Raw genomic sequence first — 21,043 nt, 5'->3', positions numbered from 1 at the left:
TCATAGTTATCCTGCCGCACAATCACTTCCAGCTCCTCCTGTTTGTTACTCATGCTGCGTGCATTGGTGTACATGCACTTCAGCCGAGATGGCTGCCTCAGCCCCAGATCGAGCACCGTTCCCCTGGGCTCTTCCCTTGAGGGCCTTGTTTTGTCCCCTTCCCCCTTCGTAGCTAGTTTAAAGATCTGTCAATAAGCCCCGCCAGCTCCTGTGCTAGGATTCGTTGTCCCCTGTAAGAAAGGTGGGTTCCACAAACAGAAGACAGGCCAGGGGCCGAGTAAACTGCCCCATGATCAAAGAACCCAAAGTTTCTGTCTCGACACCAGCCTCTAAGCCAATTATTCATTAATGGAACTTTCCAAGCCCACTCGGTGCCGCTCGCTGACCCTGAAGGTATAGAACAGAAGATCACTTGAGCTCCTGCTCCTTGAACCAAACGCCCTAAACCCCTGAAATCTCTTTTCATAGTTTGTAGGCTTCTCTGTGCAATTTCATCACTGCCCACTTGAACTATGAGGAGTGGAAAATAATCAGTGGGCCTAACCAGCTGTGGGAGTTTCCGGGTTATGTCTCTGACCCGGGCCCCAGGAAGGCAGCACACCTCCCTACGGGTAGGGTCAGGCCGGCATATTGGGCCCTCTGTCCCTCTCAGAAGGGAGTCACCTACAACTATCACCCTTCTTTCTTTTTTGGAGGAGGCAGTCTTCAAGCGTGGCTCCGACTGCCTCACCTTATGCAAGCTAGGAGGCGGCGTTCCCACATCATCCTCACTCGCCTCTCCCTCCGGTTTCAGGACTTCAAACCTGTTACACAGAGGGACCTGGGGAACCGAGGTAGGTCGGGATGGGGGTTGCCTGCGACGCCAACCTGGGACCTGCTGCCATCCCTCCTCTTCTCTCAAGCAGTCCCTCTCCGCTTGACTATGGCAAGGGAGAGTGTCCACTACTCCCTCAGTCCGGGGGGTGCAATCTCTGTGTCTTTCTCGCAGAGAGTCACTCCACCAGTCAATCTCCCGCTCGCACTCTCTGATACTCCGTAACCTCTCTATGTCCTCCCTAAGCTCCACCACCAGACTGAGCAGCTCATCCAGCTGCTCACACCTCGCACAGGTGGCATCCTTCCCGTCCTCTCCTGGCAGCAGCAGGCACAGGCACTCCCTGCAGCCAGAGACCTGAACTGCCGCATTTTTGGGCAGACCTTCTGTCTGGGTTGCCACAGTCTTCTTGGGGGAAGCCCGCTTCCTGGTGAGGACCAGTTGAAGACAGGTGAATGAATAAGATCCTTGGAAACGACTCTTTCTAGTATTAGTGACATCATTAGTTATCAGGTGTTGGGTTTTTTGAAGTATTCACTGGAGTAGGTACTACAAAGAGGAAAGAGTTGCATTTTTATAAAGAATAAATTTTTGAGCTTAATTTAAGAACAACTGTTGGAAAACAGTATTTGTTCTTGTCCAAGATGCTTTCAGTTAATGTATAGTTAAGCATTAGGCTATCATGTGAAGCTTATCGAGCTATAAATGCTCATTTTTTGCTAGTTCTAGAATATGAGTAAAAAATGAAAAAAACCTTAAAATCAGCACCCCAGTATCTGACTTGTGTGCTGAATCCAAATTTATGGTATCAACGTATGCCATGCAGTATGAGCAAAATGTATTTGCAATTAATGTATAATAGCAAAAGAGAGGAAAGAATTGCTGTTCACTTGTTCATAAAAATAGTAGAAGAAAAGTTGTTTCTTGTTTATAAATACTTTTCTGTATTTGTTCTTTTGTGTGGTATTCTTCTACTTATAAGATGTTATTATTTCACAGGGCTCCACATGTTCTCAGGAGATAGCTCAGGACTGATAATAGTTTGGGACACATCTGTCAAAGAAAGTTCTCAACACCTGTTTCAACACTGGAGGATTAGTAAGGTATACATGTTTCTTAAATTAGCATTGTAATTTTTTGTTAACTGTACCAAAACTAGTAATTTGATTTGAATTCAAATTTTTTTATACATTAACTTTTGTTTAACTGAAAAGGTGTATTTTCTTTAAATAACAGTACAAAAGAGCTGATAGAACATGCTGTGATTCAGAGACTTAAAATTTTGGAATTGTTTTGCAACTTCAGTTTTTTATATAAAACATGAAAGTGCTTGAGTTTTAACAGCACTATATTAACAGATAAATGCTAATGAATTATATCTCTAGACACAACAATAAAATAGACCAGAGGATTCTCAAATCACCTTTGTTCATACCTTAGAGGTCTAATGTTCAGTCAGCTTTTCTATCGTCAACTGTGTTTCAGAAGTTCGGAGTCACAGTGGAATCTACCTTGTGGCTGTGAAAAGTTGATTGCCTATGGTGTAATGCCTTAATATAGGAACAAACTTTTTCCTTAACCAAACAGAAAGAAGTGGGCAGAAAAAGAGTAACACAAGAGAAAAACTAATAATGTGTAAAAAACCATGAGTTTTAAAACAATTTTTTTTAGTTTTATTTTCCTTCTTTCTTTAGGAAATAAAAGAAAATGATATTAAAGGAACACCAATAAATCATTTGGAGGTGCATCCAAATGGAAGACGTTTATTAATCCATGCCAAAGACAGTACCCTGAGAATCATGGATCTGAGAATGTAAGTAGGTATTTGGTGACAAATGCTTATTTCCTTTTTGGTTTAAAATTTACTTGGGGAAATAAAGTGCCGTAAAGCTATTAAATGTATGGTTATGGAGAAGAAAGATGTCCTAATAATAAAGGATAGCAAATATTAGGGTTAGGAAATGGTTTAAAAACACTGCTGTATTACAGACCGTTTGTGTGATGATGGGTAAGTGTTTTAGAATAGAATATCCAAAAAATACCAGATTATTTGGGAGCTTAAGGTGGCATGAAGGAGAAGACACTAGTCTCCTAAAGATTGAATTTGCTTTTAAAAATGCAGTCTAGGCATGAAATTATAACATTTATCTGTGCATTAGTTTCTCATTGTTAAGACTCTGGGAAGAGTATTTTGATGATAAAATGGAATTAAGATTGTAATCATAAATACTGAAATATGCAGTGATGTACATATTACAGTATATTAAGCAGGCAGAGAGATTTTTAACTTAGTTTTTGATAATTTTTCTCATTTTTAAAAGTTGTGAACACAATTCTTTAATAATAAACTACAATAAAAAACAAGGAGATCACAAAATCACATGAGTCGTTGAGGTTGGAGAGTGTCCACTCGAGCCTCAATAATCAAAGCATGAGAGCATGTTAGACAGGGCTCTGTCCAGTTGGGTTTTCAATATCTCAAAGGATGGAGAGTCTACAGCTTCTGTGAGCAACGTGTTCTAGTGTTCATTTAGTGTTTTTCTCAATTTTTAAACAGAATTTCATATATTTCACTTTGTATCAATTCCCTCTTGTCCTTTCACTGGCTGAAACTGAGAAGAGTCTTACTCCTGTCAGTTACACACACTGATAAGATGTACCTGAATCTTCTTTTCTGGAAAGTCATGTTAAAGATATGAATGCTCTTTCTAAATGATTCATACTTAATTTCATGGCTTCCCTTCCTCGCCTCACCATGCAGAAAATCAAAGGTCCCTGGTGTTCTACATGAAATTAGCTGCCGAAAATACATCTTCATGCTCTCATACCATGAGAAAATATGTTCTTTTAGAACATATTTCTGTACATATATATACTCTCTCAGGAAATCTTACTCTTAAACAATATATTGAGTTGGGTGTTTGAACTAGCTGAAGACTTTCCATTCTTATAGGCCACCTTACTGTAAATGATAAATTATAATAACGATGCTAGAAAGCTACACTGTCTACTCAATCGAAGCATGAAATGGATGGATTAACAAAGGGAACCTGTAGTTTTTTGAAGCACATAGTTTTTTCTTCTATCATTACCATTCCTAAAAAGTGTAGAGAGTTGCAGTTTGAGAGAGAAAAATGGAGGTGCATATTAATCTCTAAAAAAGAGTTAATATGGTGTGCGGTTTCTCAATTATTAAGCCAGTTTATCTGTAGGACACACCATCTCCTATCTCCCACACCTTTGGCCATGTATTCCTAGCATTTCCTTTTTATCAGCTCTAGAGATCTTTTGATGCAGGGTAAGTCAGATCAGTGAACTGATCAGACTAAAAATCAGCCTACAAATACAAATGATTAATTTTCATTTTAATCAGCTATCTGATCTAACTGATCTGATAGCTGCCCAAACACTAGAGAAGAAATGAGGGAGAGCCTGGGAAAATAAGGGTGGAGAGGACAGCAGCAGGACTGCTGCTTTGACTGCAGCCCACAGTTACATTGGCTTAAGTCTATCAATAAACCACAGGGTCAGATAGCCAGCAGTGATAATTTTACACGTCAGCATTAACTGTTCATTCTCTGCATGAGAAAAGAGGGGGTGGAGGTCACAGATCAACACAATTCACTTTGACAGCTAGTTTTCTTAACTTTCTTCTTTCAACTTACTTTTTTGATCTTTTTGGATAATGTTGTCCTGTCACTCAGGTATGTGATCAGGGATTTGGTTTTGGTTCAGACCTCTCCTTAGGGTTTCACATGCAGGTTAGTTTTACATCCTGCAGAACTCTTCTACATGACATGTCATAGATTCTATCTTTCTTATGCACATAGCTAAAACTCTGGCTGATACGGTCTTGCACTGTGATCATTAAAGCATCCTTTTATCTTGCCAAATAGAATTGTATCTAATCGTATTTATTCAGAATATTGTTAAAAATATTTTTCCTGTCATATTAACTGCATTGCACTTCTCCCAGCATACCTTCATTGTTTCTGCAGTAACACATTTAAGAAATTACTGTCTACTGTCTTTGAGGGCTGTTGTGGTCTATTGCCATCCTTCTTGCCTCAAATTCTGCTTCTTAGTATTACTGCTGTATTAGTCCCCCTTTTGAACTTCCATATCTCTTTCCCAGCTGTACCTCATGTTTGAGAGAGCATTTTACAAGCTTGACTTATGCTTCTTTAAATCCTTTTGCAGATTCTCTCTTCCTTGATGTCTACAAACTGTTTGACAGTAGTTCATTAGTAGGTCATTATTACTATGCTGACCAGTAGTGTTTCACTGAAAAAAATATTAGGATCTCTAAGTAGCACAATTCTATTAAAATATTAATAGTAGATCAACATTGATTTCTGAAATTTGTTGGTTCCACTGCTGATTTTCTCACCAAGGAGACATTAGTCTGAAGAGCTAAAGAGAGCTGCTGGATGAATTTAAGTACTACTGGGATGTAATCAAGCTCAGGAAGTGTAATGAAAACTTCTTTTGGCAGAGCTTGGAGTAATAGTGCCATTTTCCCCATTTTTTGCAAAGCTCAGGATCAAGGAAATGCAAATTTCTGCATCCATATCCATTCTCTAGATCTGAGTATTTCAATTTTCTACTGAAAGACAAGGATGTACGCTTTCAGCTATAATTTCAGGTGCATTATAGAAGCCAGGAAAAAGAAAGGGTAAAACCTGCACTCTGCAAAAGGTGAGCACTTGCATATCTATTTGGGATGCAAGGTGTATTGATTTTTCTGAGGAATAGAGAGGGGGACTGACACATAAAAAGTTAGATTGTCTATTCTGAGAGTAACTGCTACATTTGCAAACTGTTCTTTATCTTTAGCTTGGCTACAAAGAAATATATAGGTGCCACAAATTATAGAGAAAAGATTCACAGCACCTTAACACCGTGTGGTACGTTCCTGTTTTCTGGAAGTGAAGATGGAAGGGCTTACGTTTGGAATCCAGAAACAGGTAACTAATTATTCTATGGTCTTAAGGCAGGTTGTTAAAACTGAGGGAGAAAGTGTTTTGTAAGCTTTTGATATGGAATAAAACATCAGTAAGATGTGCTTAAATCCTGAAGCCTTGGTTCCACCTTTTAAATAGCTATTATTAATGTCTAAGTTTTAATTCTCTAGAAGAAGTTAATAGGCAGAGGTAGCATTTGTAATATCCAACAGGAATGGAGCACCTTAAGTGCAGCTTTTTGTGTACTGCAATTCTTCACATGTGGATGAGAGTCTTAAAATGTCAGACACAAAAATGTTTTAAGTCATATCAGTCTTTCTATTGCGTTTTTCGGATTTGGGAATTAGATTTCTGTTGAGAACCACTTCATCTGTTTCCTAAGGATGATTGGAGACTCTGAATAATTTTGGTCTTTGTAATATAAGGTTTCTTCATGAATTATTCTCCAGAACAAGTTGTTTCAAAATAACTACCAAAATCTTTCTGGAAGAGCGTTAAGCAAATGTAAGATATAGAGTTTGTCATCTTCGTTGTACGGTGAGGTAAAAGAGACAAAAAAAACAGTAGACAGTAGCAAAATACACTTTTTGGTTTTGATGACATTATGTTCTATCTCCAATTATTATCTCAATAATTTTTTAAAAGGAAAAAGTAAACGTTTTAAAACTGGCAGCTAACCAACTGTTCTGTTTTTAATTTCTTTCAGTGTTTCCAACTATATTAGTTTACATCTATGCCACTACATAATTTACCTGAAAACTTTAAAAAAAGAATAAAAATAAAAGGAGGGAGAAGTTTTGTTATAGTAGTGTATTTTCACCAGGCTTTGGTGCTTGCTTACACACTGTACTTGCGTTCATAATGCCATCAGCTGAAGAGCTAATTTTATTTATTTTTAAAATAATTTTGTGCTCAACTTTCACTCCTGTTGTCAGTATTATGTAATTGAAATCCACAACTAAGATAGCTATCTCTGGCAAAATGCAAGCACAAACAAATACCGTGGAACGCCACCTTTCCAGAACTTGCTTATCAGAGCAAGAGAACTCAGCTGACCTGATGCATCCTCTGGGGATTCCTGCAGCTGTTGCAATAGCACTGACTTTTGTGACTTATTCAATAACTCAAAAGCATGCAATATTTTCTGTCTTATGTCAAATAATACTTTTCAATAAGGAAATCGACTGAAGAATATTTATTTACAGTGGCAGTCATTGCAGTGTAGAAACACAAGCTAAAACAAACTGTTATTTTGCTGTATCAAATACTTTTCCGTGGTATTAAGAAACGTATTTCACTTCTGTAGGAGATCAGGTGGCCGTATACTCTGAACTCTCCTTCACATCTCCACTTCGTGATGTTGCCTTTCATCCACATGAACACATGGTGTCATTTTGTGCCTTTGGTCAAAACCAGCCAATACTTGTATACATTTATGATTATAAAGGTACAGTACAAATTTTATTGATACACACCTGTAAATATTTTAGTTTTAGAAGTGATTTGCTAGTATTTGTACTTCTTTTGAAGGAAAAATAAAACAGTCATTTGATGATAATGCATGTCTTTATCCTGGGAGATGTCAAAACCCAACTGGACAAGACCCTGAGCAACCTGCTCTGGGTGACCCTGTTTTGAGCAGGGGCTTTGGACTAGCCAATCACCAGAGGTCCCCTGCGACCTTAAGTTAATGTGTTATCGTATGTCATCCTGTGTGATTCTTACAGCACTTTATCATCTATAGGCAGCGTGATACAAATATTTAAAAACTGATACTGAAATATTTCAGTATCAGATTATGGAGCCAAAAATACTATTGTTCTGAAAATTAAGGAATAGCTTAATAGAAATCTCATTATTTTGTGCTGACTGTGTTACAAAATAATGTTAAGGAGCTGTATAGAAATTAATTAATGTGAGAGAGTATAAATTGTTTTAATAAACAGGTATTATGTCTGTGGTGTGATTATAGAATCATAGAATCACAGAATGGCTAGAGTTGGAAGGGACCTTCAAAGGTCATCTAGTCCAACCCCCCTGCAAGGAGCAGGGACATCCTCGACTAGATCAGGTTGCTCAGAGCCTCATCCAGCCTGGCCTTGAATGTTTCCAGGGATGGGGCTTCCACCACCTCTCTGGGCAACCTGTTCCAGTGTTCTACAACTCTCATTGTAAAAAATTTTTTCCTAATATGCGATCTAAATCTACCTCCCTCTATTTTAAAACCATTACCCCTCGTCCTATCACAACAGGCCCTACTGAACAGCCTCTCCCCATCTTTCTTATAGGCCCCCCTGAGGTACTGGAAGACCGCTATGAGGTCTCCCCGGAGCCTCCTCTTCTCCAGGCTGAACAGCCCCAACTCTCTCAGCCTGTCCTCATAAGAGAGGTGCTCCAGCCCTCTGATCATCTTTGTGGCCCTCCTCTGGACCTTCTCCAACTGGTCCATGTCCTTCTTATGTTGGGGGCTCCAGAACTGGACACAGTACTGCAGGTGGGGTCTCATCAGAGCGCAGTAGAGGGGGAGAATCACCTCCTTCGACCTGCTGGCCACGCTCCTCTTGATGCAGCCCAGGATGCGGTTGGCCTTCTGGGCCACAAGAGCACATTGCCAGCTCATGTTGAGCTTCTCGTCCATCAGCATTCCCAAGTCCTTCTTATGTGAGAGATATGTTTATTCTCCATGTTACATTGAAGAGAAGATAGTGATAAATGTTAGCTTTGAATTTTTGATATACTTTGCAGTCCTTTGCAGACTTTTCTGATTTGTTTTTGAGGTTAGCTTTAGCAGTGCCATCGTTTCAATTAAGGACATAATTTCAGATGTCATGTTGCATCTGGGCAGCAGATAATGTTAATACAAATTATACACTAAATTTTGCATCTGTAATGGATTTTTGTTTGAATTATATTTGCAGTGAACATAGATTTGTGAAGCTAATCCTGTCTTATTTTAAAATACCACTTACCAATGAGATTACTCATATCAAATCTCACAGTTTACCTTATTTGTCTGTTGAACTGGTTGACTTTAACAGGAAAATAAAGTGGAATGACTTTACAATCAATATTCAGTTCTAAATTTCAACCCAGTAACATATCTGGGTTGTTGTAGAAAGCAATGGAAAAATTTTTGGGTGAAGGATTTCTTTAAAATTTTTTACTATTCAGCAGACAGTAAGTCTTTAAAAATCGAATAGGGTAGTTTTATATATATATGTGTGTGTATATTTAGAGATCACACAGATATCACACTGGTAGTTATTTGTATCATCTGACTGCTTAACTAAGTCACTGGTGACAGTAAGATTTTTGCATAGGTTGTGGTCTTTTCTATGTTGGCTGTTACTAACTTTTTGTTCCTTTTTTGGTTAAAAGCACACACTTTTTGCTTTCAGAAGATACTCTTACTTTAGTGTTGAAAGAGTTAATCATATAGTAAGACTAATTTTAGTCACTGAACCACTTTTTAGGACTCCAACAGTGTATGTTTTACATACACCAAGAGATTTATGAATATCCTGGACAAAACTTTCATGAAGAATTCTTTTAACCTTAGTTTGCTTGAGACCACAGTACAGAAAATTGCAAAAATCAAACAATTTGTTTAATGACAGTGAGCACAACTTTCATCAGAAGTATCCTGTTCTAGAGCTGTCTACCTCGGAAGTTGCTAGACATATATACAGGCACAGAAGGTACTGTGCCTGTATATATGTCTAGCAACTTCTGAAATTTTACTCAAGTTTAATAAGCTTACTTATGGAAAAATGTGCAATGTACTTAGTAAAATAGCTGACTTGAACTCAATGCAAACTATATCACTTTCTTGCCTTTGAAAACATTCATTTCTCTTCCCCCTCCCAAATATTTCTGCATGGAGAACACTATTTTGTATAAGCAATACAAAAATATCAGTTCTATGTGAGAGGTTACTGAACACAGATAACAAAAGGGAGACATTGTGATCAGGAAGAATTAGAGGGAAATGGAGTAGTATGGGGAAAATGTCATGTCATTTTCAGGTTTTCCCTATAGGACTATTAGTACAGATTCTGATGGTGTCTCACGGAAGACACGGTTGGCAAAATAAGTGACCATTCCGTTTTTTTTTTCCCCATAGTAATGTAAGGCTTCACCTGACATATTGATATTGGTTATTTCTGCAGTTGCACAGCAGGAAGCTGAACTCGTAAAAGATCTCAGTTCATCACTTACTACAGCTACACCAAGAGGGCCACGGTTCTTTAGGAGTTTTTCTGAAATTCCTGTACAAAAAAGTACAGCGATGTCTCCGGCAGATCAGTTTGTCAGTGTTGCAAGAGCATCAATGAGAATGCAGAGGGTGAAACAGAAACTTGATTCTGTTACGGTAAGTCAAATTTAATTAATTTCCAGAAGTATATAGTCTTCTCTGACAAAGTTCATAGTCTGGGACTGGTGTATTTAAAAAAAACATGTATATGTAGTCTTGAGAACTGTTCTTCAGAAATTGACATCTTTCACTAATATTAATGCACCTGTAAGTAGCTCTTTAGAAGAGAGGAATCATGTAAAACTAAGTTATTTTTGTTTATCAAGTATTGATGACAAGGGATATTTTCTGTCAACGCCCGTTGCCATTCATATGATTTACTCCATAGATAATTATGACTGAGCTTTAGAAAATTCTTTTGGTTTTTGGTTGTTTTTTTTTTTCTTCTTTTTTTTCTATTCACCTTTAGAATTGTAGGTGACATAAATGGCAGGGGTTTCATAGTGGGGGGGGCTGCGGGGCTGACCTATATGGGAAGAGATCCTAGATTGCCTTTTGCTGGGCTCCGTGAAGAACAATATGGGCCCACTGCACAACTGAAATTGGAACCAAACAGAAGAGCATATGGCACCTCTGTGAAAACATTTTTAAGAAAGGTCAGTAGCTACTAGGGACAGGAGACACCAGAGCAGAGGAGGAAATGGAAAGGAAAACGTCAGGAGGCACACAGGAGGAGGCATGTGACAACCACAACCACCATGTTGTGGTACCATGTAGCTAGGTGAAATAGATATGCCTACAACTCTGAGAGAATAACTTTCAGGTACTGAAGTACTGTAACCCTAGATTCCCATTGCTCAATGACTAATTTGGAGCAAGTCCACTGTGAGCAGAGTTGTGATCAAGGTTTTGGACAGCATCCTCGAAACCCTCTACCCATGGAACATATATATATATGTATAGGAGATGTCAGAAGGGTCATCTGAGCCTTCTCTCCGTGTAAGTTTACAAACAGTACAGGATGGCAGTTGAAAGAGTCCACATCCAGTCGGATGTCTGTGACGGAGCAGTGGTGATTATAAAAACTGAGAGTGCTTGCTTGTGGAGCTTTATAAAGCGCTGAGGTATTGAGAGAAGATTTCTTTTCATTGAAAGGACTCTCGGTACTTATCTTTTCAGTGATCCAACATGAGACTCAGGGGAGAGCGATACCTCCTTTCCAAGCAGGGATAGGATCATTTCTTGCATGTAGGTGCAGTATTGCCTGCCTGCATTTTCAGAGATTCTGGACAGTCCCAAAGTATAATATATCAACACTAAAACTTAAAATTTCTACTAATTTGTGAATAGAAATTACTGTTTTGGATGCATATGCATTTACATGTGCAGAACTCCCTTTTTCATGTGACAAGTGATGCATGTGTGTAAGCGCAGGCTTTGCTGGAAGGCTTGTAAGAATGTGTACTCACATAAATGCTTTGCTAAAGTGTTTGTCAAAGCAGACCTCATAAAAGTTGCCACTCAGCTGCATATATGAGAATGCGGTAATAGTCTGGGTACAGACAAGTTAAAACAGAGGAAGGAGTCTTATTAAGCCACACATAGGGTGGCAGGTTGCCCTCTGATAGGGCTGGAATATGAAAATCCAAATGAGAATGCAGGTGTTATCTTGTATGTATTTGATGGTAAAAATAAAAGGGAACTGGAAACTCTGTAGGCCTTTTGCTGGTCTTTTGGTCATGTTTGCATGCCATCACCTTGTTGCAGACATGTAGGCATTACCGTGTTGGGACAAGCATGTTGGCAGCATACCTTGCAGGCAGTAAAGCTGGCCTGAGGTCACACCTGAAGTCGTTTTTTTATGAGACACAGGTGGTGGAACCTCCAAACAGCAGATCTGCCAACACAGGGGTCTCTGGATTCAATGTGTGTGAATTTAACAGCAGTAACTAATGGACATCAAATTAACTTGTAAGTGCAAAGTTTGGAAGTCTGCAACTTAGATGTATGATTTGAAAATGTAATGTGAATACATTGAAATTTAGTTTAAGCTGGATAGAAATGTAGAATATTCTGATCCTGTATGAGCTTAGGTTTTTTGTGTTGTGATCAGTACCTCCTTTCCAGGTTCCTTTAGAACCCATGGTTTTTTCTTTTTTTTGTTTTTCTTTCTTGCTAGCTAAACAGGAACCTTAATGAATGATAGAGGAAGTTTCTCTTCTCCTCCTCTGCAACATTACCATTTTTGTTAGCCCAGAAACTGTGTAATTAGAACCAAGAGCTGAATATTGGGTTAAAGCTTTAGTAATTCTCAAGAGCTAGGACATTTTGTTACAAAAGATAAATATGAATTTCTCTATGAAACCAGAATACAGAATTGGCTTCCTTACCATGTAGAGAAATTACAGTATAATGAATCTTGGCAGCAATTATTATTTATGTCTCCTTCAAGGAACTAATGCTAATGTATGTTTCTATTCACAGAAGTTTTGGATAAGAAAACATTTAACCCATCTCTGGTTGCTGGAAGAACTCAAGTGTTTTTCATTCAGTGTTACTATATGTAACTAAAATTTCACTACTATTTAGCAGTCAAAATACCTGCTTATAACTTTGTATTACAAGGAAGTGATATGTTATGTAGTTATGGGGAGAAGGGCTTCTTTTAAACATATACCATTCCAGCTCTGAAATTGTGATTTTTAGATGTCAAAACTTTCATGCTATAATTTGAAGGAGAAAAAAAATCTTTCTGCACTTAAGGACAGCATCTGTATATACTCTGTAGTACTAGTCCTAGAATCAATTATATGTTGGTTGCATCGTCTCTTAATATGTGAATACTTCTAAATTAATTAAAAGTATATTTGTCTTTTCCAGTCTACTTTGCAATGTATGTCTGAAAACATTATTAAAAGGCTATCAAAGTGGTTATCAGAATTCTGATACGCAGAGGGTTTTAAGTGCAATATTATATAAGTAGAATGTAAAAGTATTCTTTCCTATATACAGAGCTACTTACACGTGTTTGAATTTTTTGTTGTTGTTTGAGTGTATTTATTACTGTGCCAGAATTCATTAAGGGAGTAGGTACTGTGAGAGCATCCAGAAGCTTATACCTTGAATTGTGTCAAATGTACTGAACTTTCATCATTAAGCTGTATGACTATAAAGTATGGTCATGTACGATGCTTTGGTATAGTATACATCAAATACTATGCTGTGTGGTCCCTTCCAGGTGGCTTCCTTTTAGAATTAAGTTGTGATGCAAAATACATCTTGTTGTCTGAAAACAGAACAGAATTTAAAGCCTCTGCTTTTCAGAAAAAAAAACCTTTTTAGGGAACACATAAACCATTATACTGATACAATTTAAGCCATCAAGTGGAAGAAGCTGGAAACTTGTCCTTTTGTCTGCAACAAAGACCTAGAGGCAGAGCTGGATGCCAAAGTGATGTCTATTTTTTATGTTACCATTGTCAGTCTTGTAAGAGTCTGTCCTCCAGGTCATCTTGGGTTTGGTAGATTCTGAAATACCATGCTTGGCTTCTGGGTTTTAGTGCAGATAGGGAAGAGTTGAGTTCTATAGTAAGTTACTACAACTTCTACCTGAAGATGGAAAACCAGAGGGTCATAATCTATTAAGCACTGAGGACTCTTTTTAAAACATTGCCAATTCTGTGAATATTTTTGGCCAAGTACAAGGTGACGCCGCACTGTCTCTGCAGGCTGAAATAGCTTTTTCACTTTATCATGCCTGCAATACAAAATTTGTATCTACAAATTGTCAGAGGAGGTACTGATATTCTGTAATCTTATCTGTCATGTATAAGAAATTTGCAGTACTTTTAAAGCGTCACTGACTAAGTTCACAGAATTGTTTTAAGTTTCTCTTAAGTTTTTCACAAAGAAAACATGTAAATGAATAGGAAACCAATTTTTTTTATATATACTGTGTGTACCATAGTTGGGGAGGAAAAAAAAAAAAGGTAAAAAAGCACTTAAGTAAATATTTTATTAAAAACAAAACTGTAGCTGAATAGTTTTTAGGAAGCTGTAAGTAAGATCCATTCTAAACTGAACATGAGGAAGATGTTTGTTTATTGAATAAGAGTAACACTAATGCCAAGAGCTGCTGAAGAGCTTGCATGTAACAAGATTAAATTGACCTGAGTTCCTCAGCTTTGCAGGTTGTGTAGGTGGAGATGAGTGAGAGGAAAGTTGTGATGGAAATACATGAAACCATTAACAGTACTGGAAAAAAAAAAAAAATTCTCACATCTGAAGTGGGGACATGCACTGTGAAGGCCAGAAGTGTGGATAGGTTCGCAGACATTTTGGGCAAATTTGTAAAGGAGAGATTCAGCAAAAGCTATTGACCCAATGAACTGGTGTTACTGACAGCTGATGCTGAAGAACTTAATAAACTGTTGAGTGATGAAAGTAGAAGGGCTTATATGAGGAATACCTCTCTAAACTTATGCAACTCACCTGCTACAGTTTACTGTTGAAAAACGTGAGGATGGATCTTTGATCTAACACAGTATAATTATTTCTCTGTTATAGAGTATATATACAATATATATAAAAGTTACACTGACAAGTGTGTGGCATTATCATGTTATTTATGAGTGGATTGTGTGGTAGTTCTCCATAAGTTACTAATATTCCTTTCATTACATCAGATTAGTTAATAATTTAAAAAATCATTAAAGTTCAGTTGAATTCTAAAATGTTGTTAAGGTTACTTTTCTTCCAGTTTTGCTTTTGTAGCAATTTCAAATCAGATCCATATGGTCTACTGCATGATAGGTTTGGGGTTTAGTTTATTAATTATCATATTAGTGGAGAACATGATCTTGTAACATAGGCAATCGTTTTTCTGATGACCTGTGCAATAAATTCCACTGGAATAAGGGCTTTAAAATTAAATAGGTGCTTTTGAGTAGTGCTGTATACTTTTTTTTTTTATTCCTCTTCCAATATTCTTCTTCAGATTGCTAGGAAATGCTTTTCTTACTCTAGGAAATTCTGTTGCAATTATTACTTCAAACATAGCTACTTCTAGCTGCAGACTTATAAGGATGTGTTTTATAAGGCATTCATTTACTGAAGGCAAAATTTTCTTATAAACTGTTTTTTTATTTGCCACCCAGATGCTGTTAAATCATTGTGATTACATAAAGCGATTGTTGATATGAAATAACTGAAGTATTACTAGAAGCTTAATATAGGTAAAATACTTAATAGCGTATGAAAGTTTTGCTAGAATTTTACTTTGTACATCTTTAAGAAATAGTTTGTTATAAAGTATGGTTTTGGAAATTGTAGTGAATTTTGCCTGTCAGTTCATTAAATTTGCCAGTTTTAATTATGTTGCCTGTGTTAGAAAAAGTTGAACAAATAGCTATTTTTTTCTGTGGTTTGTTGGTATTTTGTTCTGGTTTGTTTTCCTCTGCCAAATCTTCCAAAGCAGATCAGATCCTTAAAATCTGTAATATTTTCCTCTGTTAGAATATTCTTCGCTTAGTACAATTTTTTTTTTCTGGGCATTCCTCATTTTTAGCAAACATAGATGAATTTTGAAACAACACAGTCAAAATAGAAAGGCAACTATTGTCTGGATTTTGTAGGTGAAGGAACTTTGGCACAGACATGACATGAGTAGTTTCACAAACTGTCCTCATACTGATCTGCATGGATTTACCACAGTTAGTTACTCTGCAGTAATTGCTAGTCTTCCCACACTTACTCAGCGAATAAAAGAAAACAGGTAAAATATCTTGCTTTTACTGTTAGGTAAAGGTCCTTGTCTGGGTAGTAACCTTAAAAATAGGTAGAGCATTAAAAAGACACCTTCCAGCTTGGCAGCCATGCAGCCTGAGTCTCCTCCAGAGTAAGATCTGGTACCAGAACTCTGAAATTCTCTGCCAGAGTGGTAGCTAACATGCAACATAAAGTGACTGAAATGGCTCTTTATGGTAAGACTGTACTTTCAATAAATATCTGGTCATGGGAATATTTATTGAATTACCTGAATATATAATTTAGTTACATTAGGGACTTTTTTCCTCCCTCCAAGCTATTGCCTTAGCAAGAGATGTAATGATTTTATATTTCAAACTATTTCTCTACTATTGCTTTATAATTTTAATTATAAAAGTTAATGCAGAATTGTGTGCATCTTTTGTTGGATACACAGATTTCTGTTATCCTAGAGAGTCATTACAAATTTTACTGTGAATATGGAATTTAAGTCTGCATGCTCTCGGCCTTTTACTCAAGTGAAGTAAGTGAGCTGTATGAATCCAGTTAGAGTATCAATGCAGTCATACTTACACAGCAATGATCTGTCTTCTGTGGTGTAAGCACAGGACATCTGTCTTTAATTCTTATTTAATATTTGCTGACATTACTATTTGAATAGAAGTCTAAAGTAGCTGTGACAGAAGATTTTGTTCCACTACTGAACTTTTTCAGCATTATATTTCTATTAATGACTTATGTTTTATATAAAAGGTATGTCAGACATGCGAAATTAATTTCATTCGTTTTTTGTATAAAACTAATTCCATCATAATAATTTTATCAGGGTAAAATAAGGTGTTGTTAAGCATTTTTAATGTATATTGATTTTACTGATTGGTCCTTTAATTTTATTTCCATTTTTACCATCTTAGTCTTCCTGCCGTAAACGTTTGTACAGCATTAAGGAAAAGTTACTCACTGTTTGTTTTCTCCCTGCTGAACAAAGTAAATAGGAACATCTGAGTAATACTGTGTTTGTTCAGATCACGTTTTAGAGCTGAGAAAGCTAGATTCACTCATGCTGGTAAAAGACAGCAAAGTATATCTCATTGTGCCAGCTGCCTTATTGTCACCAAAGTGTGGAGAAGGCAGCTTTTATTAGGAACTTTTTATGGAAGAAAATACTATAAATGTTCTCTGAGTCAATTAACTTAATATCATTGTTGGCAACTGTTTTTATTAATGGTTATTGGGACTGTGATAGAGTTTCTTGCAACATGTTAGGTGCGGAAAGGAACATTTATCATAGCTCAAATACTGAGATACTGTAAATTGACTGTTAAAGACGGATATACAGATTAAACCTGTAGAATTTTTCAATAAGTTTCACAGATTCCTTTTCTTTTTTGTTAGCTGAGGAAAGCAATTTGTTTTTCATTCAAATAAAATATATAGAAAATAACTTTCTATCTTTGCATCCAAAAGTGCTGCTTATTCTGGGGAAATCTGGTCAGTGTTTCTTTTACCTTTCTCTCTATATGTTTACATTGCAGTTAATCTCTGGAATAAACAAATGAGGAATTGTCAACATAAGAAACTGGATTACACTTTAAGTGCATAATTTTTTTTTAAAAAAAGCAATTAGTGAAGTGAAAGCTTGGTTATACTTTTTAAGAATAATAGCAGTGACAGTGAACATTTCACAGAAATACATCTTTTTTTCTTAACATCCCTGTGGAAAAAAATCCCTCAAAAATTAAAAACTACCATAAAAGGATTTTATATATGATAGGAAAAGCCTAGAATCTAAGCAAATACTTGTGGAGTGATGAGGTGGCAGGAGGAGGTTACAAATGTCAGAGTAGTTGCATGATTACATGAAACTGTATGCTGTATTTAGTGTCATGTCTTAACGTCTTGAACCAGCAAGATATATGTATTTGCCAAGCTGTGAGTCAGAAGAATTTCTGGTGTCTGTTTTCCTTAGTAGGAAGAGAAATAAAATTGTAGGACAAGTATCTTTGAGCATGTTTTGTATGTGACACAGGTTACATCCATTTTTAATTTTTGAAAAAAAAAAAAAAGATATTATTAAAATTTAACTACTGAAGTAAAGTTTGTAGTTTTGTTGTTGGCTTTTTTTTTTTCCTTTTCCTAGTCATGTATTCTTTGATAGCAAGAATCATAACCAGCCACAGAAGAAGGCACAGTTTACATAGTAGTCTACTTGGCTCTTACTAAGCAAGACAAATCTACTTTTTACTGTTAATTGGTGATGACATTGGCCAGTTGGCCAAGCTGAAATGCCAGTTTTATCCAGTCCAGGAAAGATCATACTCTCTGTGCTTGATGGCTGAGCAAGTCTACGCAGCCTGTGTAGAATTGACCCTGTACTTAATGGTTTTGTCTTGTACCAAGAATTTGTTTTTCCTTGTGACTAAAGGAAAGAAGCTTACTTTTCAAATGTTTATAGTAATCTTATTTTCTTCTGAATTTTTTTTTTTTAATGGAAAAAAAAAAGAGGAAGAAAGCTTTTGTGGTAAGCCTGCAATTGAAATGCTGGAACTCTCTGGCAGAACTAAGGAATTGGATATCTAGAATTACTATGTGATGAGACATATCTATAGACAATGGTTATATCTAAACTGTAGGATCAACTGCCTTCTAGCTTCATTTTTCATATATATGCCCTGGTCACTTCTGGGATTCTGTTGGTAAAATAATGGAGCACTCAAGTTATGAGGCAAATATATTGCCATCCTGATAATCAGAGTAAGGGGACTGTATCAGGGGAACACACTTGCTTCAGACAAGCAAAGTCAATATATTTCAGTTTTGCCTCTGTGTAACAGGATGATATCTTATTTTACCTTTCTTTGGTTTTCCTATTTAGGCTAGTAGTTGCTTAAGAGCAGAATAGATTAGTCTCTAAGTGACAGCAGTGCACCTACCACGACAGAATCCCAGCCTTTGCTGAAGCCCTTTCTAACACTGCTGTCATAGAAGTGATTGCATTTTTACATAGATATAAACTTGATTCAAACTTACATTGCAAATTTAAAAGCTGTAGTACTGTACTCCTACTTTAAGCATTATTACCTATGTATTTTCTTCTAGCATTGAGAAAATAGCAGAATTTATGTTTTGTTTTTATGTCAAATTAAATTGTCAACTTTTATGTTCTTCAGAATCATGGTCTAGTAATGTTTTTAAACTGTCTTTAAAGATAGTATCCTACAGGCCTAAAGTTTCAAAAGAAAGCCTAAAACTAAAAGAACAAGAGGTACTATAGAGCTGGCCAACTTGATTTGACTTGCAAGTATGTATGGAAATGTCGATTATATTGGTTGCAAAGGTCATAAAATTTCATTCTTAGGAAAAAAAAAGGGAAATAGTTATTGTCAGCTTGTCAAGTCTTGCAGTATTCTGGGTTTTGTCCCATGCAATTCACTTTTAATGTGAAAACTAGTTCCACTGAAAATGTGTATTTGCATAATTTGCATAGAGTTACCCTAACACAAAAAAAGAAAATGCAAATCAACTTTATTTAAACCTGGGCAAAATTATGTAGGTATCCTTTTTTTTTTTCCTGCAAAAACTACATGCATGTTATAACTCTTAGTTTTACTCAACTCAGGAGAGTAGTAAACTGTGTCTTTGATAAAGCTGTGGTTTGTGCATGAAGCAAGCGGAGCCTGTTGTGAAAAATGAGTAGATTGATGGTTGGCTATCTTAGCCAACTTTACTCGTTGTTGTAAAAGTATTTAGCAATGCCTTCCCACAGCATGCATTTCCAAAAAAAAAAAAAAAAAAAAAAAGATTGCTTCACTCTGTTCTGTAGGTAGTCTTATGTCTGTCCCTTGCAGGAAAATTCATTATTCTTCATAGGACAGTGTACTTCACCTGGAAACAGCTCTGCTGAATCATTAGTCCTCATTTATTAGTTGAGTGGTTCCTTCTTCTGTTATTATGTTGTGGGTTTTTTCTCTCTTTAGGCCTTTTAGAGATTTAAATAATATTTAAGAGCTAGTGGCAGAAAGGCCATAAAAAGTCTGATTTTGTGTTTACTTTGGATGGACAATCTTTTATAGCTCACCTGCGCTGAGCTTCACTGCCATTAAGGGGAAGAATTAATCACTCCTGTAAGACTACTTAAATTTAAAACTTTCTTTTTAATATCTCTTTTATAAAAATGTTTTTCGTCTTGTTTTTAAGGGCTTGGAGAGGAAGGAAGAGTTGTGAGGTAGAATTTATTTTGAATTTTTAAAGGCTAATTTTCTTAATTCTTCAGGAGCATACATTTAATATTTTAAAGTACATGTTGGTTGCATTTGATTTCAGAGCATGCTATTTGGCATGTATGATGGGAGTATTTGGGTAATACAGCAGAAAAACAGAGGTGAATTAAATGCTTTATAGGAATAGTTTACATACAGAATTCCATCTCTCTTCTGTAATTCATTGAAGCACCACAACCAAGACAAGTTTCTCCTGATGTTTTTTCCCTCCGGGATGGACCAGGGAAGTGTCTGTAAGTGCTGTTTTGAATAGTTTGCTCTGCTGTGTTGAGTTTGATTTCCAAGGCTAATCTATTCAACTTGTCTTTATTCCCTGGTAGTATCTGAAACCAACTTTTTGACAGTAAATTTGAAAAAGAATTCCAAAAAGTTTCATGAGAATACTTGACTGGAAAACATACATTCGTATCACTGATGATGTAGTGTGCACTTAGCAAGAAATTTATGCAGGGGGAGATCTTCTCATTTGTGTTGCTGCCGGAAGGCTCTCACTAGACCTGACAGTGGATAAAAGGAGATAAAACACTGGGAAGTTGAACTCGACATGTTTGCAGAACAGATTAGTATTCTGTGTTCAAGTAAACACATAAGCTAATGGCTTTCCACAATACTTGTGTGTATCAGAGAAAACTTTATATTAATTAAATTAGTCACTTGCATATGTAAATGTAAGAAAAGTAGATTGATTTTGTTCAGAAGAACAGGCCTCTCCATTCTGCTCACATTTCACAACTACTGTTTACTAATATTGTTAAATTTGTACACTGCAATAAAACCTAGCTGATTCAATGCCTTTTTTAATAATGTTCAATGGTTGATCTGATTTTCTGTCTTGCTTTTCCTTCTGGTCAGTTTTGGAATACAGTCATTACAGTTGCATGCAGTTGCTGAGGGCGTACTTGATTAGTAAAAGACAGTTTTTATAGTAAACTTCTTTCAGTAGAATTAAATCCATATTGCTACA

At 36.5% G+C, this 21,043-nt stretch overlaps 2 protein-coding genes across 10 annotated transcripts in view; one reads left to right on the top strand and one right to left on the bottom strand.

Annotated features, from left to right (window-relative positions):
• The window catches only part of AHI1 (Abelson helper integration site 1), a 99,778-nt gene that overhangs the window by 31,277 nt on the left and 47,458 nt on the right, over positions 1 to 21,043 (top strand). For all 9 annotated transcript variants that reach the window (XR_015258080.1, XM_086744097.1, XM_086744098.1 and 6 more), the window contains 5 exons: positions 1,814 to 1,917; positions 2,509 to 2,627; positions 5,651 to 5,781; positions 7,085 to 7,225; positions 9,948 to 10,150. Coding sequence is in view for 8 of the 9 variants with exons in the window: in XM_086744097.1 (XP_086600223.1) it covers positions 1,814 to 1,917; positions 2,509 to 2,627; positions 5,651 to 5,781; positions 7,085 to 7,225; positions 9,948 to 10,150 (698 nt within the window). In the remaining variant the exon portion in view is untranslated. The remainder of the gene's footprint in view (positions 1 to 1,813; positions 1,918 to 2,508; positions 2,628 to 5,650; positions 5,782 to 7,084; positions 7,226 to 9,947; positions 10,151 to 21,043) is intronic.
• On the bottom strand, positions 214 to 1,636 carry LOC147601265 (uncharacterized). Its single transcript, XM_086743342.1, has 3 exons — positions 1,596 to 1,636; positions 328 to 1,241; positions 214 to 230 (listed from the first exon to the last, which is right to left on the bottom strand). The coding sequence occupies exons 1-3, from the start codon at positions 1,634 to 1,636 to the stop codon at positions 214 to 216; spliced, it is 972 nt and encodes a 323-aa protein (XP_086599468.1).

The sequence above is a fragment of the Chlamydotis macqueenii genome, chromosome 3 (genome assembly GCF_036417535.1).
Source record: "Chlamydotis macqueenii isolate bChlMac1 chromosome 3, bChlMac1.mat, whole genome shotgun sequence".
NCBI lineage: Eukaryota > Metazoa > Chordata > Aves > Otidiformes > Otididae > Chlamydotis > Chlamydotis macqueenii.
Note: the sequence above shows the minus strand (reverse complement) of the source record. Positions and strands in the feature narration are given on the sequence as shown.

Bases quoted from the DNA above. Each gene is read 5' to 3' on its own strand.
- LOC147601265 (XM_086743342.1), bottom strand. From the start codon at position 1,636: ATGGCATACGTTGATACCATAAATTTGGATTCAGCACACAA. The intron at 1,242-1,595 runs GTCAGATACTGG...GGTCCTCACCAG, and splicing joins AATTTGGATTCAGCACACAA to GAAGCGGGCTTCCCCCAAGA.